Source organism: Dicentrarchus labrax, unplaced genomic scaffold (genome assembly GCF_905237075.1).
Source record: "Dicentrarchus labrax unplaced genomic scaffold, dlabrax2021, whole genome shotgun sequence".
Lineage (NCBI taxonomy): Eukaryota > Metazoa > Chordata > Actinopteri > Moronidae > Dicentrarchus > Dicentrarchus labrax.
In genome coordinates, this window is record NW_026136703.1 from 3,790,466 (window position 1) to 3,818,284 (window position 27,819).

General features: G+C 41.0%; 1 protein-coding gene across 1 annotated transcript; it reads right to left on the reverse strand.

Moving 5' to 3' along the window:
- Positions 1-1,075: 1,075 nt before the first annotated feature.
- Positions 1,076-27,235, reverse strand: pals1a (protein associated with LIN7 1, MAGUK p55 family member a). The gene is made up of 17 exons (XM_051396284.1): positions 27,092-27,235; positions 15,078-15,392; positions 13,681-13,858; positions 13,005-13,105; positions 10,921-11,028; positions 9,635-9,712; positions 9,149-9,289; positions 8,369-8,530; positions 7,893-7,970; positions 7,595-7,778; positions 7,331-7,402; positions 6,995-7,066; positions 6,477-6,644; positions 6,198-6,287; positions 4,254-4,366; positions 4,021-4,131; positions 1,076-3,813 (listed from the first exon to the last, which is right to left on the reverse strand). Exons 2-17 carry the CDS (start codon positions 15,261-15,263, stop codon positions 3,637-3,639), a joined length of 2,019 nt encoding a protein of 672 aa, XP_051252244.1. The 5' UTR covers positions 15,264-15,392; positions 27,092-27,235; the 3' UTR covers positions 1,076-3,636.
- Between the last annotated feature and the right edge of the window lie 584 nt (positions 27,236-27,819).

Below are 27,819 nucleotides of genomic sequence, written 5' to 3' on the forward strand. Positions count from 1 at the left end.
AGTGAGAGTTTGTCCAGATTTGTATCCAACACTATTGTGTTTCTTCTTTTCTTCTTTTAAAGTGAATTCTCCCTTTAAGCAAAGGCACACATAGGTTGGGGTTTAACCTCTTGCTCTGCCTGAGACTCTCTGTCTGCTGTTCAAACAGGTTGAAAAGGAAACCAAAGATGAGCTCAGATCAAAAGGACACAAAGGCCGCATGAAAAGTAGCACTAACTGATGGCATAAAATGAAATAAATGAAGAACTTCCACCAAAACACCCAGCAAATAAAGATGATAAAGTTGTAATGTAATTACAATGTAATGTAATGTAAGTATTTCTCTGTGACAATTGGACTTTTTCATTATGTCTTGAACTTTTTATCACCTTGTAAAGTGAACCATTCAGAGAACATGCTCCTCTGGTCCACTCCAAGTGTCCTGACCTTTACAGAGGAATCTGATGGGGAAATAAGTGGAGGGAGGTGTTGTGATGCTGATCTCAGTGCAGTCTGACAGCATTGTGGGGGAGTGAAGGGTGGAGGGTGGATCAGACCTGTAGAAATGTGTCATTTCCTTGGAAGACTCTGCTCGATTACAGAGTGTGTGCTTTAGATTTTGCATGATCAGACAGGAAACGGGCAGGTTTACCACCTTCATGTCCAGAACCAGACCTAACATGTAGCCGACAGCAGAGCTGCTAAATAAAAGCAGCACCTCAGAACCTGATGGTCTGTTTCCTTTGAGCAAAGTCAGATACTTGTAGAAACGAAGCTCTGGTTGCTGCTGGTGGATGTGGAAGAGTACAGCATGGCAGTAGACATTGTTCCACTTCAAAGACCACACATGGCATCAATAATCAAGAGAACAGTGCCACCTTGTGGCTTCTTTGGGTTACTACACGCCAGATCCCTCATTACAATAATTAGATTATTTTTGTCACATTATACTTGATGCAAAGACCTTCATTGACAAATAATATGTGGAGTCCATTAAACTTTCCGGCGTCTTTCAGTTATTTGAGTTACTTTAGGTTTTTTCTTTGGAGAAAAACTGCATTTGAAGAAACCTTTACACAAAGAAATCAGCCAGTCATTTTCTATCAATCAATCTATTTATTTATTCATTGTGATGTTCATACAAAAAGCAGATTTTGTCAGGAAGAAGTGATGTCTGATAAACAAGAAGTGGTATCAATAAACTTTACATTCAATACAATTAATTCCACTTAGCCACACCCACCTCTTCCTCCTGGACCAATGGCAGGGAGGCAAAACCTGCAATCCTATTGGTGCTTTCTGGACTTCATAAATCTATTTTTATTATTACAAATATATAAATGCTCTACCCAGTGATAACAGTGATATGGTGTCAGGTCTACTTCGGGTCACAATAATACTTCACCGTCTTCAAAGACAGGCACACACACGCACACATACGTCCACTCACACACACACAAACGCACACTTAATATATAATAATAAACGCAGCATCATGTGCCGATCAGGAACACGACTAAAAACTACAACTTTCAGGTTTTTCGTCACCCCTCAGGCTCATTTCTACTCAAATGTGATCAGACGGGACAGAAAGACAGCCAGGAAGTGCTGTGTCCTTTATTTTAGTGTTTATTGCAATAGTGTACAGTGCTGGTGAGAAACCAGCCGTCAGTCAGTCAGTCAGTCAGTCAGTCAGTCAGGGTTCAGAAGGCTCCCCAGTACAGAGGCAGTCAGCATCTAATGCACTGTTGTGGTGTGTACAGTAAGTACACAATGCGTGTTAGTGAGTGTTCTTCATAGCAATAAATGCGGTGGCTCAGTGTGGATTTGTACTTGACGTGTGTCTGTGTGTGATTTTCACATTTACTCCACACCAGGGGCCTCGTGCACACGTTTTGTGCTCGGGACCAGCGCCAAGCCGGAGTTGTTTAATTTAAAAAAATTAAGAAGCTGGAATACAAAAATCAAATGTTTACACTGATTCTCGGCACAGCAAAAAAGTTCAAATAATAATAAAATAATTGACTGTCTTAATTTAAATATTTAATCATAATGGTTGAAATGATCACAGGATAAAGTCATCAGGAATGACGCCCCATATTTCTGAGAAGGAACTTTTAAAGTAAAAGATTAAAAAAAAGTGTTTCCAGGTCCATATTTTGTTCTCACTAAGAACTGTGACGATAAGGAGGAGATCAGCATCATATAAATGTCACTGCTGAATAAAAACATTATGGACCAGTTAGGCACAAGATAAGTTTGTTGAGGGTTTCCTCAACAGACAAAAACTTTCAATTGTATGTATTTATCATTACCAGTGCCACCAGGTCAATACATTCTAGAAGATGCTTATAGTGTGCTCAGTGTCTCCCCTCCACACTACGGCAGAGTATCAGGGTCAATAGCAGCTGAGATATCCAGACAAAATGTCCGTACTCGAAGAATAAAGCCGGAATTTTATGAGAAGAACTAACATAAAGTTGCAGTTTTATGAATAAAAATAGAATTAGTGTATTAATGAGATACAGTTGTAATATTACAATGTGGAGAGTAAAGTCATATTACCAGAATTTATTCTGAAGATAAAATAAATGTTGGGATTACAGACGTACAATTAAGTCATAGTTTCATGAGAAAATGTTACGTTATTGTTGAAGTTGTCCAAATACTGTAAGTTGTAGTTGTAGTCAAAATATTACAAGAAAGTTGTAACTTTCTGAGTTTAAAGTTTAAATACTTCAAGATAAAGCTATATTTTTTACTATACTACTTTCATAGTATCAAGTGATACAATGCAGTCTACTTTATCATCAGAAAATGTGTAATATTTAAGTATTATAACATGGTGGTAATTTTGAGAACAAACTGAATTAAGTCACAGATTTACAAAAAGTTAATTAAGTTGTAAAATGGAAAGTAGTTAGCTTTTCTGTGTCAACTGAGGGAATATTGATGACCTGAGGTTATAGCTTTCATCAATAAGGACCCTAATATCATGAAACCAATTAGGTGATGCATACATCCCACAGCTGGATGTGCTAGAGGCAGCTGCTGGACCACAGAGCACACAGAACACATGTTCATGACATCAGAATGTAGTCCAGTGTGCTTTATGGCAGGCAGCCAGAACGCTGAGTGGACATTATGCTCTGCGTGGAACTGAGCTCAGTCAGTCAGGATCAATATAAAGACTGTCAGGATGTACTAATCAATCCAATTTATCATAACACACAGCACTTTGTTCCCAGAAAAACCACATTTCCCTGCAATATTATGACTATTATATAATATTATTACTTTTTTCCAGGTGAAATCAAAACTTTATTTTGTAATATTATGACTTGTCTTTTTGTAAAAGTTATTTTAAACAAATTTTCACAATAGTATGACCTTTCCTCATAAAATTATTTTGTAATATTATGGTTGTACTCATTCTCATCTTGTAGCATTATGATTTTAGCATTACGTTTTCTTTTTTTGCAGTATAGTTGTATTTTCTCATAAAATTCCATTTTATCTCATAACATTGTGACTAACAGTGGCTCTAATACTCTGCTGTAATTGTCACACAGCATTTCATGTTCCAGTTAGTTAAATGTCTAGAAATGTGTACTCCACTGTCTACTCTATGACTGGTGTGTGTGTGTGTGTGTGTTGTCAGCGCAGCCAGGAGCAGGGCACCCACTGGGGCTCAGTGTCCAGTTTGTTGATGAGTCGTAGCAGCTCGTTGTAGGCTTTGTCCTGGTCCAGGTTGACGATGACGGCGTCAAACAGGTGACCGCAGCTCTGCTCCATCTCCCGGGCTTTCTCGATGATATCGCGCAGCTCCTCCGGCTGTCCACAACACACACACACACACACACACATCGCGCAGCACCACACACACACACACACACACACACACACACACACACACACACACACACACACACACACACACACAAACACACACACAAAACACACATTATTATTGAGGCAAACAGCAGTGGTATTTATCTTTGACTGAGTGTAAACAGATAGTGTAGACAGTTGGACAGGAACCTTGGGGTTTTTGTTGTCTTTAGCCAATAGGGCTCGGAGTCTTTCCTGGGAGGGCGGAGCTATGAAGATGATGTAAGGCTTCAAGTCTGAACTTCTCAGCACCTTTAGAGCCTGCACACACACACACACACATACACACACATACACACACAAATACATTAGGATTCAACTTTTTAAACTATGTTCTTTAGTGGAAAGAGTGTATGTGTGTGTGTGTGTGTGTGTGTACTAACCTGTGTGTGCAGACAGAGCACACAGATTTTTCCAGTGTTGATGACCTGTCTTACAGAGTCTGTACTTGTCCCGTACAGGTTCTTCTCAAACTCACCAGATTCGATCAGCTTTCCTGAGGAAGAACACAGGAGGAAAATGTCACACTGGTTTCAAGTGTTGACATGCTATCATTTCTTCACACTGGGAGAAGCCACACAAGAAGTCTGTGTATTACTTTGGCTTAGTTTTGTTATTTTTATAGCACTAGATGTGCCAGGAATGACTGGTAATGTTGTAACATTTCATTTTCTCATTCCAGTCTGGAAATTATACATAAGCCTTTGAAGCCTGGGCTGTCTCTGCTCACTTCAGTTATAGGCTAATGATACTGTCACTACATGTCTTAGCGAGGCACGCCATTATTGTTGCTTTGTTTCAGGCTTGATGGTACCATTCATGAACATTTGAAATAGTTTATAAAAAGTCCACAAGTCTAAGAGTCTTCCACAAATAACCAGTGTCTGTAACTTTGTATCCAACCTAAATGTGTAGATAAATGGAGAGGGGAGACAGTCAGTGCGCTAAGGATATAAGGAGCCCTAGCACTGTTAGTGATGGTGTACGATGGTTCATGGATCAAACAATTCACACATGTATTTTGGTTCATTTGTTGGGGACCAAGGGGAAAATGATACATTGTTGCATTTTAGTTGGTATGATCTTTGTTCACACAGACAGTTACAAACAAACCAAGAGGAGTAAACATGAAGTTGTACAGACGGACAGCTAACTCATTGATTGGATCATCACCAAAACCCACACGGGGAAATCAGATTGTGGTGACTGACTGAACTTTATGCAGCATTTTAATACTGCTGCTGGCTATACTGATGTTCTTTATGAGGAAATAACTGATCCTAGGCATGATTAGTATTATTAAACTGGAAATAATCGGCATGTTATGAATAATGACTAATAAGTAGAGAGAAGAGGAACAGGAGGAATCTTGTACACCAGTGATTCAGGGTTTATTACTGTGGGATCGCTGTCACACATTTTTTAATGGACTCAATGAACTGACAGGGTACACAGAGTAGGATACAAGCACAGCAGCTTTGACCTATTAATCAGGGAAAAATACCCACTTGCATACATACGTGTTACCAAACAATTTGCATAAATATCTGTATAGCTTATGCAGGTCAATAATAAGACTGCTTCCTGAATAGACTTCACATTCAGCAGATGATTTATTAGTGGTTTAGCTTTTAAAATCTGCCATCATAGAATCCTGTGGTTGGTTAGTTTGTGTTCAAGTCTGCTTCCAACAACTTTAATTTACAACTTACACCTGAGTCCTTTTTTTTACATTTTTTTTTTTATGGATTACTGTTTTTGTTATTGACAGAGAAATCACTTTAACTTGTATTCTAATGATACAAGGCATGATCGGAAGTTGATAAGGCACAGGACAGCAGCACAGTTCTGTATATACTACACTGAGTTCAGAAGAATTTGTAGGAAATTAAATGTTTATCAACGGAGCAGAACTTAGTCAGCTGCTTTTCTTCAATAAAAACACCTTCATGCTGCAGGGAGGAAGGTGGCCGTGTTTATCTGTGCTTTAGAACTAACTGCTGTGAAACAATCAGCAAATTACATTTTATTTATTAGATTCACTGCTTTGTTCTTGCAAACCTTAGTCTCTCTCTTCATTCAATCTTGAGCTCTCTCGACCATCGCTGCTCTCCCTGCCTTATAGACACACATTCAAGCAGGTAGCCCTGTTGTAATGGAGATTAAAATCCCTGCCGTGCTGGGCTGGTGCACTGAGCCAAACCGAGTCGAGCTACGCCAGCAGATGTGTATGGAAAAATGCTACATGTGGACCTTTGATGGATCTGGAATTCATCAAAAAAAAACAACTGACACTGAGAGAGGAATTCACTGACATAAAATCATACCTGCTGCCAGCTCTGCCTCAAAGGTCTGACGAGACACAAAGTGGTAATCTCGACCACTCAGCTCGCCTTCTCGACGGCTCCGTGTGGTGTCTGCAACACACACACACACACACACACACACACACACACACACACACACACACACACACACACACACACACACACACACACACACACACACACACACACACACACACACACACACACACACACACAGAGGTTACTACACACAAATACACAGAAGCATGTGTACAGTGCGTGTGTCGGTCTAAGTCTTACGAGGGACAGCTCCAGCGAAGCGCTCTGGTTGGTTGTTGAGCAGTCTCTGTCTAAGCTCAGCCTGCCCGCAGCTGGTTGGACCAATCAGTGCAATCGGCCGCTTCCTATTGGCCGGCTGGTGGTACAAAGCCATCTCCTCGTAGGTGAGGATCTCCTCATTGTCAACATCTGGACCGATGGAGAGAAAGAAACAGGGTTATAATGGGGATAAACTGGTTAGAGAGAGGATTTCAAAACATGACAGGAAAGAGAAAAGGCTGGAATGTACAAAGCAAGGAAATTATCCCAAACATGATATACCTATGATAAATTAATTATTTGATCATGTAGCAACTATCCAAATGTAAGATGACACTAAAATATGAACTATAATATGGTTTGGAGAAATAATACACATTTATCTCTAATTCCATCTCTTTCCTTACAGTTGGTGATCCAGGGCGACACCTGACTACACTACCAGCAGTCTAGATACACCAGAGTTGAGCTCCAGCTACAGAAAGACAAACAGGTCATACCATCATTCCTGTGAGCGTTGTACAGCAGCTTCTTTCTCTTCCTCTTGTTCTTCTTCGCACACCACAGCTTCCCTGTAAACAATCAGACAGCCTTTACTCTACAGTAACACACATTTTACTCAATCAATGATCTGATTTTGCCATGAGAAATACAGCCCAATTTCATCTTGGAATGTATATATGTATGTGTGGTGGTGGCTTAAGGGTTGCTCTAAGTTAGCTAATTGGGAAAAAATGGCCCCCCTCACAATCTCCCTCAATTTAATATATTTCTTGTAGTCCCTCTGTACATTCACATACACAGTCACCAGGTTGTAGTGTCATAGAGGAACTGACCAGACTTCTCAGGCTCCTTGTCTTCTTCTATGGTCTGTTTCATGGCTTCTCTTTGCTGCTGGAAACTCTTTCCTGTGGAAGAAAATAGAGAATATGAGAGAAAACAAACAGCACTCACAACACAAGTTTAGCTTATACAGTGTAGTGTTACAGGCTCCAAAGGTTTGACTTAACAATCTTTAAATGCTCAAAAACCCAAGAAGAACAAAAAAGAGCCCAGCCACAGACAGACAGACAGACAGACAGACAGACAGACAGCAGTACCTGGTACCAGTCCAGCTAGTGGCTGGTTATCCTCATCTCCATCCCTGTAGGCCTGCCACCAATTAGGGTCTGCCTGACTGATGATGTGAAGAATATCTCCTTTCTGGAAGGACAAGCCCAGCTCTCTGCACGGCACGTAGGGGTCATCTGACGGGTCGTAGTCGAAATGTGCCTTCACGTGGACCTGCAGGAGAGAAAGGAGACAAAAAAAATAATAATCAAGACATTTTTAAACCCCATTTTTGTCAACGATTTCTAATCCATTCTCTGATGGAAAGTTTGGTCCGACTGAACTCACCACATTCTCTTTGACAGGAGGAGGTTTGCTCTGAGTGCTGGGAATGAGCACAAAGGTCAGGAGGCCGTGCATGTCCGCCTGACACACACACACACACACACACACACACACACACACACACACACACACACACACAGAGAGAGAGAGAGAGAGATACAAAAGCGGGAAAAGAAGAAAGCACATTTTATTTCATTTATTTATTTACTGCCATAACCTGAACTGTAGTGACTATTATTTGAACGTTGTATTTAAGGCCATGGTCCTTTTGCTCTTTTGCTGTTGCGCTCTGTGTAATAAGTGTGATCAGTGAATACTGCCATCAATAGAAAGGACACTATTCTACAAAGTCCTGACTCAAATCACAAATCAGTGACATGTTGGACAGTAAAATATCTATAGAAATGCTATTTTTATATATAGTTATTTATCACTCCATCAAAGAGCTGTGTGAACTACGTGCACGTGGATATACTTACAAGAATATCAAAGACTTGGTTGACATCTTTCCCTCTGATCTCGATGCCATTTATCTCCAGTATTTCATCTCCTTCTGATAAGAGTCCACTCCGTTCAGCTGCTCCCCCTCGAACGATACGACTGATCACCACACTGTCCATTTCATTACGAACGGTCGCCCCCTACAGAACACACACAGGAAGGCAGTGGAATGATGGACAAATATGGACATTGGCCCCCAGGGAAGAAAACACTAAGGCTTTAGTTGTTGATTGGGGCAGTAAAGGACTGTAAAGGACTTATACATCTGTGTGAAATGTGAATTTCATTTTAGTGTGTGTCTGTCATGTTTTTTCAGAATCATAATCAGAAATACTTTATTGATCCCTGGGGGGAAATTTGTTCTGGGCCATGCACTCGTCATACTGTATGAGATGATGTGTTTCAAGTGATGGAACAAAATGCTTGAGGTTCCTTTGTAGCTGCAACTATTTTCCAACTGCTATTTATTTCAGCTGAGCTTCTTTTTATCCTGTATCATGTTAACTGTCTATACCCACTTTTCCAGTACAGGGTCAGAGGGGCAGGAGCTGATTCAGGCTCACATCAGTCAAGAGGCAGATGGAGACCTGGACATCACAGACTGCCTTATATAGACATACTACCTTTCACACATTCACCCCAATTACCCTAATCTGACTGAGGGAGGAAAATGGAGCACCTGGGGGCAACAGGATGTCAGCTCTGTATGTAGTGGCCTTCTCCTTGATTATGAGTGAGTGAGTGAGTGTTGGTCTTACCAGAGGTATGTCTTGGGCCTTCTCTATGCGAACTATCTTGACAGTCTCCCCTCCCCACTGGGTCAGTGTTTCTCCTTGGGCGGGCAGAGGCTCAGGCTGCATTTCCCTCTCTGCTATGCTGTCATGGGCCAGGAGCAATGACTGCAAAACACACACACGCACAACTCGGATACAGGACTGGGGCAGTGACAGTCACATGACATTATTTTGTTTATTTGCTAATACAGCTTTGTGTGTGTGTGTGTGTGTGTGTGTGTGTGTGTGTGTGTGTGTGTGTGTGTGCGCGTGCATGCGTGCGTGCATGTATGTGAGTGTGTGTGTGTGTGTGTGTGGCGTGCATGCATGTATGTGTGTGTGTGTGTGTGTGTGTGTGTGTGTGTGTGTGTGTGTGTGTGTGTGTGTGTGTGTGTGTGTGTGTGTGTGTGTGTGTGTGTGTGCGCGTGCATGCGTGCGTGCATGTATGTGTGTGTGTGTGTGTGTGTCTACCTGGATGTGTGTATCTGTCAGCAGGCTGTGTAGTTCGAGTCCCTCTTTGTTCTGACTTGGCTGGATGAGATTCCTGACCTGAAACCATGACAACATAAAACCTCATTGGTGTCATCATGAGCAGTTTTACCATAGCTATAATATATTTGGGTGTAAGAAAATATTGATACACGTAAGTATCGCAATATTTTGTATACGACACTCTTTATCCTTATACCCTCGATTCACAGGTAAAGAAAGGAAAAACTCCCCTTTAACAGGAAAAAATGGAAGGAAATTAGATATTGGTATCGATAGCAATATGAGGGGAGCTAACTAAAAAAACAAAAACAAAAAAAACTGGGAGTTAAGATTCAAACAGTTGATCATGGATAGACAAAGAAACAAGGATGAAGATTTTGACACCATGATGATGACAACATGATGGAATAACAATGTATATGAAAGGCATAGAAAAAAGTGTCAGGAACAATCTACGCTCTAAATGACAACTGTGAAATTTCAAAATGTGAAAGTATTTAAAGTTGTTTCAGTCTGCCAATGAGCTGGAGTTGAACTGTGTTAAGGTATTTTCAGTACTTTGTGAGTATTTGTACCATTTCTTTTCCACTGTATCATCAAAGACAAAGAACATGTTTCTGGGAATACAGTACAGACCAGCCAAATACAGGGCAGGGGGCCAAGAGGCCAACATGGAGCAGAAATAATGTGCTGCTCTTTAATGAGATTCCACTGAAATGAGCCATGAATAGCTCTTACAGCTAGCCAACTCAACACTGGGGCAGAAACATAATTGCAGCATTGATCGTATTAACTAACTAAAGAACAATCTAACTTTGCAGAGTTAGAGTCTCTTCTTTGCTTTACAAATTAGTAAAGTAGAATTATTCTTTTTGATGAATTAAATAAAGTCTGAGCTACAACTGACCTTGGTATCATGTGTTAAACAGGCAGCTGTTTAAAAATATGATCACAGAATAAAAGAGCTGGCAGGAATGACTGTATGTGTGTATATGTAAAAAGTGTGTGTATGTAGATGCAGTGTAAGCACTGGTGTTTCAGCTCTAATTGATGCGGAACAGAGCTGCTCTGTCTCCAACCCCGTTATTAGACACCCAATGACCTGGACTGTCACTTTTGTGTGTGTGTGTGTGTGTGTGTGTGTGTGTGTGTGTGTGTGTGTGTGTGTGTGTGTGTGTGTGTGTGTGAGACTGTGTTAGCCTTCTGTCAGATGAACGTCAACATTTATTTGAAATAAAACTCATTTGGATTAGTGTATATATTACCTCCATGGCCAGCGGAAGTGCCTGCTGTGTGTGTGGGTATGGAGGAGAGGGTCGGTGCATGCTGGAGGCCACCGCATTATGGATCTTCAGTGCTGACTGGAAGTCAGACTACAGGGGAACAAAGAGACACCAACATGTTCTGTCACATTCCACTCACAGCACTTACATTTACAAGTGAAATCAAAGTGCAATAAAATATAATACTATACTATTACTGACTGTTTCAGTTTATACAGTATTTGTGAAAGCTTTTCCATTTCCATCTGTTTTTGAACTGCGAGTGTCTACTAGGTCTTTCTCAGTCTATCTCAGGTCTTTTGGAAATAAACAGAAGAACAGTGTAGTCGGGACAAGCACTGATAACTGGCCAATAATGACTGAACAAAGAAATGCTGCCGCCTCACTTGCTGCTAATCAAACAGAAACTGAAAATTCAATAGATACAACAGAGTGAGACTGTTGGCTTGACCATGACTGTACAACTCCCATCACAGAATGAATACAGTTGTGTAGCTGCAAACACAGTTTGGAGTTTGCAATCAGTTTGTATTAGTTTATAGATCAGTGTATCTCTAATTAAGACAGCTGAATCTAAAAATGCTAAAACTGTTTGTGTCCATACTAGGATCATTTTTAATTATTAATCTTCTTTCTTCCTTTCTTGTTCGGCAAACAACAACATCTTGCCTCACAGCCATCAGGCACAGTAAAATGATGAAATATGAACCAGGAAGGCCAATCTGAGTAATCGATCCATAGTGACTGAACAGTGGTTGAAAATGCTTAGAGGAAGGATTTCTCAAGAAATTCCGTTATCCACTGTCACAATGACCGCCATGTAAAAAGGACAATTATGCAGTTACTATAACGAAGTGATCCACCAGAGATGTGCGTTTTCATCTATGCAATTGGACAAAGCAGTGCATTGACAAAACATTTTGCATTGTGTTGTGGGAAAAGTTGAGGCAGGTTTAACTCTTTGCTGTGCTAATGGCGATTCTCAGCTTCATGTGATCACTCACACTGTGCTTCAGTACAACTCACAATGAAGTTGTTTTTGCGTTTCTGTTGTCAGACAACTGAACAAGCACCATAAACAGTGAACTGATCTGAGCTTGTAAATGCTACCTGTTGACCAACCGTAATTCCTGCACTGCTACACTGAGACGTTGCCACTTTGTCTGACAAAACAAACCTGAATATAGGTTCATGACAGCAGCTGCACTGTGTGATCAGCTAAAATGTAGAGCCCAATTATCACAATAGTTGCCAATAGATTTTTGGTGATCAAATAGTCAATCAGTCTACTAATCACTGAAGCTCTACTAAAATTTTATTTAAAATGAGTGACCACAAAGACGGTTAAGGGTGACACAATGATGGCTTCTTAACTGTAATGCTACACAGTAACCTGGAGAGTAAAACTGTTCTTTTGGACAGAAAGCCAAAACCTGAAATATCAGCTTTGTGTTTATTGGTGTCATATTTGTATAGTTAATAATCCTAAAAGACAACTGTACCAGACACCACTGCTACAATAATACTGTTCTTGCTGTGTTTGCTAAAAACTTGTGTTTCTCTTATAACCAATCAGACGCTGGAGCTTAAGCAAACCAATATTCAGTACTTTAAATTCCACTATGGGACAGGAACCAGAACTGAAACTAGGTTCCTTTACTTGAAATACACAGAATGTTTCTGAAAGGGCCATTCAAGGCTTTTTGACCCTGAAAAGGGGTACAATGTTCCAGGAAAAACACTGAATTATTTGTTGGCTTCGGGCATAAGAATATCCAACTTAAGAATATTTAATAACGGCATAAAAGCTGGCCCATCAGTAGCTTCAGCTCCAAAAATATTTGTCTAGTGTATCTATAGCCTCCAGCCCTGTCTCCCATACTGAAGCCTTCATTCCAACTGTCGGAACCTTGTGAGGCCCCTGCTGTCACGGATGCTCCGGCCCTAGACAGTGGTGATGACGCTGCCTCGTCTTTGTGAATCCCTTTTACCTCGAAGGCCAGAGAGTCTTGAAAAATTTCACAATCACATACTGAGCCCTGTCTGTCTAATTCCCTCTATATTACCTTGTTTAGTAGTGCAAGAACCAGCTCTATGTCATTCTGACTCTGCTGGTCGGTAAGGCAGCCCCGGACCTGCTTCAGTGACAGCAGCAACTCCTCCAACTCTGCAAGAAAAACACATGCGTTCACATGAATAACCATTGACTTTTACATATCAACCTCCATAAAAGCAAAAACAAAAGAGGTCTAAAAGGAGAGCTTTACTTCAGTATCAGATGATGGCAGGAGACCGTTTGTCCCAGCTTCAGATTAACATGCGTGAGAGACTGCATCTCATTTCCTAGTCAAGCCTTTTGTTCTACATCGTAAGTTCCTGTTTGTGTAATGGTGTGTGTGTCAACATTACCACCCCTAACAAAGTTTTAATTAAGTCGCGCTCAAGAGCCTCTCATGTCCTTTCTCCCTCCCTGAGGAATTCCCTCCCTGATGTCTTCCTTACATTCCTTTCTCTCCCAGACAGCTTTCTCTCCCCCCACCTTATTTTTCCTCTTCTTCCCTCCTTTTTTAAAATTTCAATTATCTTTTATAATTTTATAAAACATCTCTCTCACCTCTACTTCTTTATGCCCCCCCACAACATCTGGAGTTCTACTCTCATCTGTGTGTGTGTGTGTGTGTCTGTGTGTGTCTGTGTGTGTGTGTGTGTGTGTGTGTGTGTGTGTGTGTGTGTGTGTTTTACCCAGCAGAGCGTGTGTGTGCTGGCTGCCGAGTGCTGGCTGCTGTGGTGTGTATGAGTCTTGCAGGAATGTGGGGTTGTCGATGCCGATGTGGGGATGCTGGGAGAGCTTCCTGAGTCGGAGCGATGCGTTCAGGTCCAGCTGCCGACCCTCCTCTTCTCTACGGCGACGGAGATCCTCCTGACACACACACAGACAAATAAATGCATCACAGACCTCTTTAAAAAGCTGTTAATGTGCTCCTAACTTCGATGCACTATTTACATCATTATGCCTAATTCCTTTGCATAGTCTTCTTAATTTTTTGAGCTGACTGAAATCCTTTTGTTTCCATCAGCTGGGCTGAGGCAAATAAACTGTCTACCCGAGAATGGAACATAGAGAAAAATAGCTCTGCTGTCTAGACCTCACTGATATTGGGTAGTTCGTTTGTTTGAGCTCATATGAAACCATATTTTTGGCTTTCTGAAGCAAGATGGTGACACAGAGGCACCTATAACAGGTCTCCTGATTTATAGCAGAGTCTCCACTACAGGTGCAGAAGTGAGTTTTACAGGTTCAGATCATTTATTGTCTTTTGCTGCTTGAAAACATTTGAAAGAATACATTGCCCTATTTCTAGTAGGTTATTTCTTATTTTACCATTTGAATTCAACTTAATTCTCCACCTTATTTGAGTGTTTACTACAAACCACTTTAATCTGCTCACCTTGCTTTTCCCTTCAGTTCCACCTGCTATTCTGTTTGCACAACAGTCGGTGAGCCGTGTGGAGGAGGCTTGTTGTTAATGACATCGAAACCAATGTGGTACCAAATTACATTGGCATCGACCAGGTGTGTTCACTGGTCACTGTTGCGTTACCTGGTCCTTCAGCTCTTCAACTTCTAACATAATAACAGAGAACGTCTCTCTCTCTTTCTGTGTTTCTCTGCAGAGCGTGTGCAATTGTCAGTAAACCGTATAGGAGGTTGTCCACAAGTTAATCAGTCATGGATGGCGTTGTTCTCTTGGTCGGATAAAAACAGCAGGTCGCAAAATATACTTTTGCTACAGTTACTAAACCTGGGCGTCCCGCTAAAGTAAGGCCTATATGCGGGAAACTGAATTTCATCATATGTTTTGCATCCAAATTCCTAACCTGCAAAGTAAAGTTAAAAAGAACAGTGTGCACCTCAGTGTGTTCCACCACTGCTGTAAGCTCTTGTGAAGTCAGCTGGCACAAAGATGTGCTGACATTGGGTAGTGATTGTGACATAGCACGCTGGTCTTTTAATTTTACTCTCATTAGTCTATTTAGATTGTTGTTTTGCACTTACTAGCAATTTGATCAGCCGTAGCTGTTCTTAAATGTACTTTATAAATAATCAAGTGTGTGTGTGTGTGTGTGTGTGTGCATACCTGGTGCTGTCGTATCCTCTCCAGCTGCGCAGATCGTCGGACCGGTAGCGTTCGACTACCCAGCTCTCCCGGACAGTCGACGGCCATTTCCCGGTGCTGCTGTCCTCCCCTCAGCTCTTCATCTCCTACTCCTCCTCCACCTCCTCCCTCCCCAGCAACATGGCCGTTCAGATGGGAGGTTGTCATTCCTCACACACCACGAGTAAAAGGTGGGTGTGTTTGTGTGGATTCCAGGGATGCGCAGGTATGTATCTCTATGTATCAGGCAATTCTAGGAGGGCAGCTCCGCAAACGGGGTGGCCATGATACCTTCACCTGTGGAGAAAGCAGGAAAGTGATGTCATTAATTTAGTTTGACTGGTGACATTCTGCCTCCTAACATTCCTCCAACATGGATCGGAAGACAGGTGCCCTGATATCATTTGTTTACACTCTGGTATGAGTAAGCACACCACAAAAAACAACAAGGTCTGTGTAAAGAACTGGCTTTAACACATGATGCTCACCACCAACGCTTAAAGCAAACCACACAACTGACTGGTGTATGTTCTAGCTAATTAACTGATGAACTGGTACATCAGCTTACTAACTGATTACTTTTACTGACAGAAAAGCAATGTTGCAGTGCTCCTAGATGTAAGCAATTCACTTGGTGAATACAATGTTATTAATTATTACAATAATCATAAAAAATGGCTTTATTCCAGTGTCCCAGTAGGCCCAGTGAGCTAGCATACACAAAACCAGGAGCTTCACTAAATGGAGTTCGGCCACCTTTCATTTTTTTTTTACTTACACATGAGCCCACTGTGACATGTCAACAAGAGAAATTATAGCCCCTAAGTTGACTCATTTTCAAGTCAAATTCCAGTATTTCTCGATAACATTAAATAGTTATTTAAAGTTTGGTTAGTTTATTGACAGTTAGTAAAAAACACACAGCTGATCTACTTCATCAGGACTGTGTTGGTGTGGTTTGATCAGATTTGATTGACATAAGTAAACAACCACACAAGTGTCATCACGATGCTGCTAACTCTAATTCAGCTCTAATTGTTGCATTCAAATGACGTCACTTTTTTAAAAAATTGAACCCCGCCTCAGTTCAAACCTGTGTGAAGAGCTTCTTCTTCCAAATGGCCAAAACTACCAAAAATATTCTTGTTATAAATAAGAATGCTCCTTTAATGGTGGTCGGACTGCCTGCTCATAACATCTGAGTAGTTTACTAGCTCAGTGACTGATTTACTGAGTGTCCTAACTGGTTTACTTGTTGCTTTATAAACTGACTGCTGGTTCACAGCCTGACCTAGTTAGTGTACTAATGAGCAGCTGGTTTACTGGTTGACAGTACACCATGGAAAATGGGGGCCGACCGATTCATTGGTGCACTTAACAGACCAGTTTAACAACATCTAAGACACCGTCACTCTCTCTCTATCTTAGTCATTTCTACCTCTCTCTTTAGTGTTTAAGGCACAACGACGTCATCACAGCCCCCCTCTTCACCCATAACCATGACAACGGCTTCGTCAGCAGCCGGGTGGTCCCCCTGCCCCACACACACACACACACACACACACACACACACACACACACACACACACACACACACACACACACACACACACACACACACACACACACACACACACACACACACACACACACACAGAGAGAGAGAGAGAGAGAGTACTATGTAGGGAGGTGGTGGGAGGGAAGAGAGGATGGATGACAAAATAGAGGGAGGGACAAGAGAGGGAAAGCAAGGTAGAAATGAATGGAGGGAGGGAGAGGTGGTAAAAATAAACAGGTGAGAGATGGATGGATGCCTTATCTTGCAGCGCCACAATAACAACAGCATGCTTGATATGCTATCTCTTACCAGCAGGACTGTACACACAAACACCCACGCACACACACGCACGCACGCACGCACACACACCCGCACGCACGGCAGAGGTCCCATGATGCAGCAGTGAGGAATGCCAGGCAGCCCTGGGAACAAAATTCCACTGATGGGGGAAGGGTTTTGTGTGTGTGTTGTGTGTGTGTGTGTGTGTGTGTGTGTGTGTGTGTGTGTATGCCTGAGTCAGTGATCAAAACACACTACGTTTACATTCTCACTGCACCGGTCACCGTGAGGCCTTGAAACGTTGGGAGGAACAGTGCAATATTATCACTGTAACAATACCACTGCTACCAGTCCAGCTACTTTAAAAAGGAGGTACACACAATCCCACTTTCTCTCTGCCAGTTCTGACTCAGATACCAGAGAACCTTTTTTTTTATCTATTTAACAACTGTAGCCACACTGTGTGGAACTGATCGGGATCACTCTTCTATACATAAGCTAACATGAGGCTGAAACTACATATCACATAAAACCAGTGGTATTCAGACACCAGCATTCTCCTAAGGCTTGTGCAAATGTTACTATTTACTGTTGCAGAAGGTTTCGTTATGTGACATTTTCACCCTTTCTTCCTTCAGCCTACTGTCAACAATGACAAATATCAGTATAAACATTAAACTTGTTTTCCGGTGTTAAAACATTCTCTAGATCCAACTTTCCAATCCAAAAGGACGTAGAATACATTTAAAATGCTTACGCAAAATACCAGTTTTGAGGTTATGTCAATGAGCCTTGGAATGCTTTCCAGTCTTGTCTGTCTAGAATTTTTAGGTTTATGAGGTCAAAAGATAACTATCTTCCAGTCTGAGTCTCCAAAATAGTAATGAAAGTATTAAAATGAGTAGCAGGTGAATGGAAGCGAAAGAAGCGGGAGAGAAGGTTTCTGTCTCAGAGCCAGTGGAGCCATAAAACAGTGATGAAGGCCCTTCAGTGAGGAGTCAGCCTTCCTCCTACAACAACAAACATTAAACCACAATGAGGGATACAGCACACAGTGGGGATAAAAATGAGGCTGTAGAAACTCATTCAGGGGCCTCAAGCAAGGAAAACAAACCACTGGAAATCATCCTGATGGATTACAAGTTCCTAAAAACAGATTTAACAGCCTGGACTGAGCATGTGAGGATAACTTCATGCAGTGGAAGTGGACCATGGACATGGGTTAGCACCTGGTTAGTACCTAATTCAAGTTAAGCTGTAGATGTGAAGCTCTGACTCTGTTTGAGTCTCTGTTGAAAGGAGTTCCTATTTAACTGAGTGGTAGCAGGTGCTTTTAAACACAGGTGGAGGAACAAACGGGGGATCAGCAGGTTCCCAAAAGACCAACCTGAGATATTTAAATGCTTCTCTGAAATTAATTTAACTTTAAATAAAAAAAATGTAACTTTAAAAATTGATAACAGTTGGTAATATCAGCTGAACATTTAGAAAGATAAAGTCCATTAAAAACAAACTTATACTCACATAAAGCCCCAACACACCAAAGTCCACTACTAACACAGACTTTTTCACTTTCATTCGCCAATTAGACCTCTTCTCAGGAATCATGTGAACACTGTGTTTGATGCACATCGACCTCACTCTAACCCTTACATATTACACACCAATTGTACACAGAATGTATTCTATAGGCCATTTTACAGCAGACATTTTGACTGTAGTTTGAGTAGGGAAAGCACAGGTGTAATTAATAACATGCTGGCTGCATTCCATTTTGATATGTCAGTACCAGGTATAGACTTTTTTCACAGTTCCATTCAGGTAAAACAGAGACAGAGTGCTTCTATTTTGCATGTTGGCTCACTGGAAAGGCTCTGCTACACTGAATGGAACAGAGCCTTAGTTTGTGTCATTGGTAACACTTGTGTGTTTTAAACACTCGTGTTTACCCTACTATTTCATGTCAAAATGGCTGCTGTGAACAGAGACACTTAGGAACAGAGCCATCAGTGACGGTATTACTTTTACCTGTGCTGTTCCTCCTATCTGCTCTGAAATATGCCTGATAAGTTTTTACAAAAAACACCCACAAAATCAAATCAATTTTTACCATGCATACTGGCTTTAGTAAGTATAATCTTCCCTTTTCCAGTGTAAACACAATGCAGAATTATGATCAGAATTAGTAAGTAGTAATGATTTGGGGCACCTTTTTGGTTGACATTTGAATGTACCCATTATACTGAGCCAGCTTAAGTTTGTGCACGCACTGTGAAGCTGTTTCCACGTCACAGCAACCTGTTTAATAGGTAGAGAACCAGCATCTTAATGCTACAACTGGAATATGAGGTTTCCAGGGTGATTCCATCCCAGTTATGATGTTGACATCAGCTGTTACCTGAGTAACCGGGTCAGGGCCTGAAATTAACACAAATTACATTAAAATGACAAAGGCGTATCTCAGTTATCTACAGCCTTTGGTGTGTGTCTGCTGTCCACTGCGCTCACTCTGAATTAGAGAAAATCACATCAAAGCACAACAGCTGTCTGACTGCATGTTACACTTTTTTTTACACAAAGTGATGGCATCAAAATGTAGAACCATGATGTTCTGTCAAATGTGTATATATGAGCAACTGTTGATTGTTTATATAAAAGAACACTGAAAATTAGCCAAATGCCTTTTATAAGACATGTATTACATACTTTGGCTTTTACAATGGCAGGTGAGCCAGAGTGTTGGTTTTTGCACACAGAGACAGGTTGAGAGTGGCACTGTCCGTACATGTAAATGAAGCCACTTAACAAGCAAGTGCCCAAGCTAAATAGTTGTGTTTTCTCCTACTGAGAGACAGGCTCATTAAAATACTATTGTTCCAATGATGTGGAAAGCTAGCAGAAACAGAGCCGTGACCTACTTGGAGTAGTGATCCATAGATTCTGACTGAAAGATCAGTGTTTCTGGTTGAATGTGCTGTAGATGTGGGGGAAAAGGATGAGGCAGGCACACCCAGTTAGGCTGGAAAATCCTGTGTTATGGCTGATTCCTACTGGATCCCTGCCCTCAGATCAGTGACTCACTTAAATAAGCCTTTATCTGAGGACCTGCTGGCCTACACAATATTGAAGAAACACACACCGGGTTGATAAGCTATAATCTAACATGACGATCCCCCCTCAACTCACACACATACACTCAACACCATCTGCTGCCCCAGCTTACCCCCTGGTGTGCATGTATGAATGTGTGTATGCATGTGTGTCTTGCTGAGGCAACAGTTCAAGGCAAGGCTATGGGAAACAAAAAGATCTCCCAGTAAAGGCTTGGGAACACTACAAAAGATCTAGTGATTCAGTTTTACTTCTTCAAGTTACAGTCTGTTTAAATGGCTTTATACTGTGACACTGAAATTATCTGCTATATATCTATTTTTATTAAAGTCAAAACAAAATTATTATTTTTTTTTTAAAGTTGAGCATTATAAGGCTGCAGTTTTTGGCAGCAGTTTTAGGCCAAGTTGGCCTGGAGTTGTGGACTAAGATACAACTTTTCTGAGAAAAATAACATTTTAGGACTGTAACCCCCCATTCACACATACAGACTCAAACACAGGCGGTGTGACAGGATGGTTTTCATTGTGAATTGAACCTTGAAATAACATCCTGGTGTTGCCCAGTGAAACTCAAGACTCAAAAGTCACCTAACAGTGCAAAATAGGGAATGTGAAAAAGATTCAACTTTATGCAAATGTTGTCTGACGCGCTGATGCGTCAACCTGGAGATATCCAGTTCTAGTTGTTTTGAATCCTGTGGGAAACTTGTTTTCTGCTCCACTCAACTCCATAAAAGTACTCAAACAAAACAGAGGAAAACCTGCACCGTCAACGGATTGCCAGTTCTCTACAATATTTAACAAGATACCAGAGTTAAATGAGAAAAACAACGAGTCACTCAGGAAATGAACTACATCATGTGGCAGTATAGTGAGATCAGAGAACATAACTGCCCAGTCAGCGCTGTGTATGTAAATTACAGGCTCAACCATTATAACTTCCTATACCTAGTTTACATTATAAAACAGGTAAGATAATCTGGTTATTTAAGACCATGGACATGATGATGAAGCTTATATGGCGACATGTTTTGTAATAGGACTATTATTTCCTGGAGGAGAGTTCACAGGACTTTCCTCCTGTGTGTGTCAGGTGATTGACATGACAAAGTAAAGCAGGACTGATGTGTAAACTCAGGCTTGATGTTTACTGTAGAGGATTATCTCAGTGAGGAATTTGTTTCTTTATGTTGTGTAACAATGAAACTGGCTTCTTCTGAGGGCAGGAAAACCAAACCTGGTATGTGTAACTACACCAGCAGCAAGTGCAGTGCGTTGTTATTTGTCTTGGCAAAAGTACAGCAGTGGCTTAGGTTCTATTGCTGATCAATCATTTAAACAATAATCAACAGATTTACATCAGTTATTGCAGCCATAATCCTAATAAAGATGAGGAGCAAGAGTGATATTCACACAAACATACATATTTAAACGAGAAAAAGGCAGAAAGAGAGCTAATAAAGCTGGGCACACACTAGACTCAAATAAAGAAACTGATAGATAACTGTACTGTGCTATAGAAAAAATATAAATGATACACCAGTGTCTAGCATAGTGTAGAACCTAGTCTGTCTAATCCAAAGAAGAAGCAGGGAATGATTGTATGGGTGACGCAGTATAGGGAAATAGTGGCAGAGTGAGACCTCTCAGTTTGTGGGGAGGAGCAGCTCAACTTTTCGTGTCAACTTTTGCCGCCAGAAATGCTCTCCTGGTTATTCATCCCCAAGTGGCGAGGAGAGGATGCGCCGTGGCTTCCATCCCGGTGGACAGTGTGGTGAACGAACTCACTGAGCAGCAGACACAGGTTAGCTGCACTGGCTAGCTGACAGGCAGCACAAAGTTCACTTATCTGTGCAGATAAGCAGCTGTGGTGTTTTTGCTGCATGCCTCTACGACGCGTGACAGCCTGCTGCGTGCTTATTGGTGCACTGACATTGATGGGATTTACACTTTAGCTATCAAAATGTGGTACTGAATCACAAGGCATTCTTCAATACTCAATTCGGTCGGTGCCATAAAAGTTTCAGAGTTCGGTAACCAGCCCTACTCTGAACATAAACACAGATTAAATTTGTCCATCGACATTTCCCATAAAGTTTATTCAAACTACATCCGGAACAAAAGCTGAGTCACTTTGTGCTGGTTTGTTGGTGTATTTTTTGTCACAGCATAGTGAGGATTACAGTTAAAGCCACAGCATGCTAAAAAAACACTCCAATAATATTAAAACAAGCTCAGTGCAGTTTCTAACCGATCTTTGGCAGCAGCCATGATGGAAATCAGGCCCTGGAACTTCTCAACTTGACCAAAACTTTGGACCTGCCAGAAATCCAACCAGATTGTTGACTGTTGAGGGAATCAGTCAGCCGCTGTGAAACTGCACATCAAACCACACGAGTTCTGGCAGAAATTTGACCCAATTCTAAAATGACTCAGGGGCAACCAAATCTAGGTTAAAATCAGGCTAAATACATATAATGTGTGTGCAATTTAAGAGTTTATGTAGCACAAAGCACAGTGTTCCTGCAACTCTTTAACAGCAACCAACTTTACCTGAAACAAAGAGAGTATAGCAGTCAGTCTGTGTGTGTGTGTGATTGTCATTGGGAGCAGAAGCAGAGCTGCCTCTTATCTTGTGTTTAACAGTACACACCAAAATACACACACACACACACACACACACACACACACACACACACACACACACACACACACACACACACACACACACACACACACACACACACACACACACACACACACACACACACGTTCTTAAAAAGGGCTGTACCACCCTGTACCAGACAAAGAGAAAAAAAAGCCAAAATGAGAGAGGGGGCAGGGATACAGACATAAGCTGGGTTTCTATTTAAATATTTGAAGTCATTTATAATGTACTGAATAGGAAAAGATTATTAGATATGACAGATTTCAATAATCTTTCATCAACATCCTGAAAAAAAAAAGGTTATCATACTTAAAGTAAAGTAAAGTAATGGTGCAATAAATAGTGATGGAAACATATTCGTAGAATTATCAATCTGTCCACCACACCCTTCAGAAATATCAGGGGGATATCTAATTTGGCTGTATCACCATCAGGGCTCCAGACTAAATGTGCATTGGTTGCACTGGTGCGCCTAACTTTTTAGGACAAAATTTAGGTGCACCCAAATTTTTCATTGCGTCGCCTTTAACGCCATAAGGTCACCTTTTTATCGCTCTCCATAACTTTCATATAATGTGAATGATTTTTAAACAAGAATAAGGTGTAGAGAAATGCTTGTCTTTGTTTGAAGCACAATTATATATAAAAAGAAAAATATAGTGTTTAAAGTGCTTCACTGAACTGAAATTGAACATTTCAAACTAAAACAAGACCACAGCCAATCAGAGGCAAAGACCCGCCCAAGCTCCGTCTCTTATTGGTTTAGAACACGATATGATCCTACCATGAGTGTGTGAGTTCGGTCAGAGGAGAACACAGAGAGATGATGTGCTTGCGAAATGAATTTACGTTTTCACCCGGGCATTGTCAGGTGCACCAGTGCGACCTAGAAAAATTGTTAGTCGCACTCTTAAAAGATTTGGTCGCACTCTGGAGCCCTGACCATTAGTCAGCAGGTTTAAAATAAAACTACATAATCTATTTTTAATGTTTTGAATGGTGGAACAGCCTCAGAAACAGCGTTTAGTTTGTCAATATTTAAACTGTACTGAAAGCCAGGCTAAGCAGCTCCTTAAAATGTGTGTGACTATTGTTTCTGCTGACTGAGGCTGACTGACTGACAGCCTGAAACTGCTTAGCAAATGTTCAAACAGCGCGCTAGAATTAAAGCACTCCATAGCCAGGACCAGGAAGGAAGGAACCTTTGTTGTACCCGAGGTGGACGACACTGACCAGGTGATAATATCAGCCCCAGTGTAAGTCTAATCCTGATTCGGTGACACATTTGGATTGGGCAGCAGCCTAACTTTGAGTCCCAATCAGGCCAGAGATCCAGAGTGAGCGAGGGAGCATTCCAGAGAACAGAGGACTTCTGTATTTTGCTGGCCTGTGGCCCAATGTGCCTGTCCTCACCTCTCTGCTTCACTAGCTCACTGTGTGTGTACGTGCGTGTCCGTAAAAGTCAGCTTTGACCTTGTCACCATAGCGATGTGACCTTATACCTGGCAGTAGAGTCTATCTAAAGGTCAGTTCGGTTTTAGAGTGCCAGGGTGTTCACATACTGTCCTATTCACTAAACTATACAGCTGTAGGCGATGAACCGCATGCACCTGCAGCTCAGGCTGCCAGCCTGTAAGGGAAGCTACGGTCACTTGGCTAGCTAGATATTCCTGCTGGTAAAAGCAACAGGGAATATTACATAGGAACTTATGTTGGGCTCAAGTTCAAACCTGTCAGTGGCATATGAACCACTAATACACACACACACACCTCTATTTAAAATACAGTCTTTGCCACAGTATGGAGTTTGCACCAACATCTGTAGACATAATCAAACTTGTCAGTAACTGTTAAGCTTTCACCGTAGGAAATGTATTGCAGCAGCAGCATGCAGGACAGGTTTGACAAGCCCAGGTTTCGTAGGGCCCTTATTGGTATTAGTCACTTTTCAATATGTACAGTGTAGAAAGTCACATTTTAATGTCTTAAACAACTGTATGCCACTGCAAAATATGTAAACCGACCAATTTTGGGCTGCAAGCAACAAACAAACATTTTTTTCAGTTTTATGCTGTCATTCAGTGTTTCAGAACTACAACGGATTATAAAGAATCACCTGCAACACAAAATAAATCTGTTAATACCTTTGATCGTCTCAGTGTGTTGGGTATTATGTGCTCTCTTTCACCAGTTGGCACTAGAACTGCAACAACTGGTCGATTAATAAATTAGTTGTCAACTACTCAATGAATTGTCAACAATAATAATAACTGATTAATCATTTTGAGCTACTTAAATGTTAATGTTTGTCCTCTATGCCAGTAAACTGAATATCTTTGGATTGTGGACAAAACAAGACATTTGAGGACACATTCGGCTTTGGGAAGCAGTGATCATAATTTTTTTTTAAATTAAATAAAACATTTTATGAACCAAACAACTAATCAATTAACTGACAAAATGATCAACAGACTAATCAATAATGGAAATAATTAGTAATTTGTAACCCTTGATAGGGGCATTTTGCACTTTCACTGTGATGGACAAAGCCATGTTGTATTTCCACTGAATCCTATCAGCAGGTTGCAGCTATGCTGACCCACAGCATTATGGGATGTGATGGTTTCACTCCTACATTCTTGTATCAGGCATCTCAGTCAGTGATACTGTAATACTGAAGATAACAATGTTCTTCTTCAAAGTTACTTCCTTGCCACACACCTGGCTACATGAGCAGCTGTGTCAGAAAACTGCCAATGCGGCATTGTGTTATAATCAAATCCCCCACCACAGCCTCAGGCATACATCATGACAAAGCAAAGAGAGAAGCATTCACTGACAGTAGGCCGTTTCAGTGTCAGTGCTGTTCAAGACAGTACCTCCTGACTGATGATACAGCCATTAGGAAACATGTTTGCCTTTCTCCTCCTGTCTGTACATCGCTGTCTGTATTTATTCAAACTTATCCTCCTTGTTTGCATCCCAGCCAAAATCTTAGTATCAGAGAAACACAACGTAGGCTTTTCACCCTGATCCATGGAGTTACCTCAAAGAAAACATTCACCAGCTGTGTGATACTGTAACATTTTGCTATACATTGACAGTCTGCTGACTGACAGTAACCAGGGTTGCTGCAGGTTTTAAGAGGGTACATTTTAGGGATGAACAATAATTATCTGGACAAATAAATTATCGTCTGATAATGGGAATTATTATATAATTATTATTATTATAAATAATCGGGATAATTAAATTATGGCTGATAAATCCATATTGTGCATCCCTATTAAATGTAATAAGACCATTATGAATGCAATTTAATACCCATTTTACATTCACACTGGAACTGATCGATACAACTTCTACACAAAAACATGTTGACTGAAAATACAAGCAATGATAATGTCATTAATCCAATACATTTTTATGACTTGTCAAAAGTCTTCTAAGGATCCCTGACAACCCTGACCGATGTGGGGATTTTAAATCAGATGGAAACAAAGGAAAAGGAAGAAAGAGCCATTATTACTGCTTTCATTAGTACTGGTGTAATCTTGTGTTGGCATACATAGATACTGACACAGGCCAATACATACCGTTCTCTATCTCTAATAGATAAGATCGAAAGTCTCTCCATTTGAAAACTTTGGCTGTTACAGATTTGTTCTTAAACTGCATACTGAAGGCACACATATCTATATTGAATCAGAAATTGGCCAGTTTCGATTGATAGATAGCGTTGACTTCTTATTACAGCGGGCTTATGGCTGTTCTGATAAGCACAGAACACCTTAAATCTTTAACTTTTAAGTGGAGTTCAGCTTCTGGTAGCCTGGACACTGACTGAAAACTAGCATCCTACCTGATAGCAGGAAGACAGTAAGTCATTAATAAAACACTGTAACATTAATCAACACTGTGGGATAAAACCCACTAATGGTGACAAAACGCGAGTTAAACTAACTTAAGTCCTCAGTTGTAACTTTAAACAATTACAAATTCACATAAAGTCAGAATGTAACGTTAACTGTACATAAGAGTTTCTTTCGGGATTTGACAGGGCGGAGTGTCAGCTAGCACTGAGTGAGTATCGTTAGCTGTGTTTTGGTTAGCCAGCTCCACTATGAAAGTAACCCATATGCAGCTGAGCTACAAGCTAATTAGCTTCATATTCAGTAGAAATAAAGGGCCCTCAGATGGTATAAACTTTGGCATCAGTTTAGTGAGTAACCACCCTCACAAAGTTACTTTATTCGGCAACTATGGGTTAATTTGACTTCTCAAGCTAATGTTAGCAGCTAACTAGCTCGCTCCTTCCTGCAGCACCTGTTGATAACAAAGCCTCTTCAGACCACACCGAAACCACTGGAATACTCACTCTGTTCGTCCACGTACTCCTTCCGCGGCTCAATCCAGCTCAAAGTGCTAGTTTTAATCCAAACAGTCGTACTTCGGCCTTTATTTTTCTAATTCACAGTTTCCCTCTAACAGACTTGTTGCCCGTTTCTCGGACACAGCAGCGCAGACTCTCTCTCTCTCTCTCTCTCTCTCTCTCTCTCTCTCTCTCTCTCTCTCTCTCTCTCAGACTGTCATTTCCAAGCCCAGACAGGGGGAGGAAACGTGCCTCCAACTAGATAAAACAAGGATGCTGATTGGACACAGCGATGAGAGGAATCTTGTCTAAACCAATCAAAGACGTTGCTACATCGGTGGAATGCAGCACGTGAACACTACGCTTGAAGTACTGGTGGAAGCGACATGAAACCACAAACAGGAGCCGAACCGGTGGAAAAACGTCCCAAAACGTATAGCTCGTTACATTTTTCGTTTAAGATAACATTTTGATTTATTACGTTTGAATAACATCTAATATTTTTTTAATTTAAAGTGATATTTGTTACCCTACTTTTCAATTCTCATGCAAGGATGTCTTTTGGCCCCACTATTCCCTATTACCTGTGTAGACTACACCTGACATTGGAATGAGAAAAAAAGTGTTTCTACAGCATTTATAACAAACACAAATGTAATCTCAGTGCTTATATTGATATGTATTGTATCGTTTGATGTAATGCAATTTTCAACTTGGGGTCTGGGGACCCCCAG

Coding starts and splice junctions, on each gene's coding strand:
- pals1a (XM_051396284.1), bottom strand. CDS start 15,263: ATGACAACCTCCCATCTGAACGGCCATGTTGCTGGGGAGGGAGGAGGT. Junction 13,106..13,680: donor GCACACACACGCTCTGCTGG/GTAAAACACACA, acceptor TTTTTCTTGCAG/AGTTGGAGGAGTTGCTGCTG. Junction 9,713..10,920: donor CACTTCCGCTGGCCATGGAG/GTAATATATACA, acceptor TCATGGTTTCAG/GTCAGGAATCTCATCCAGCC.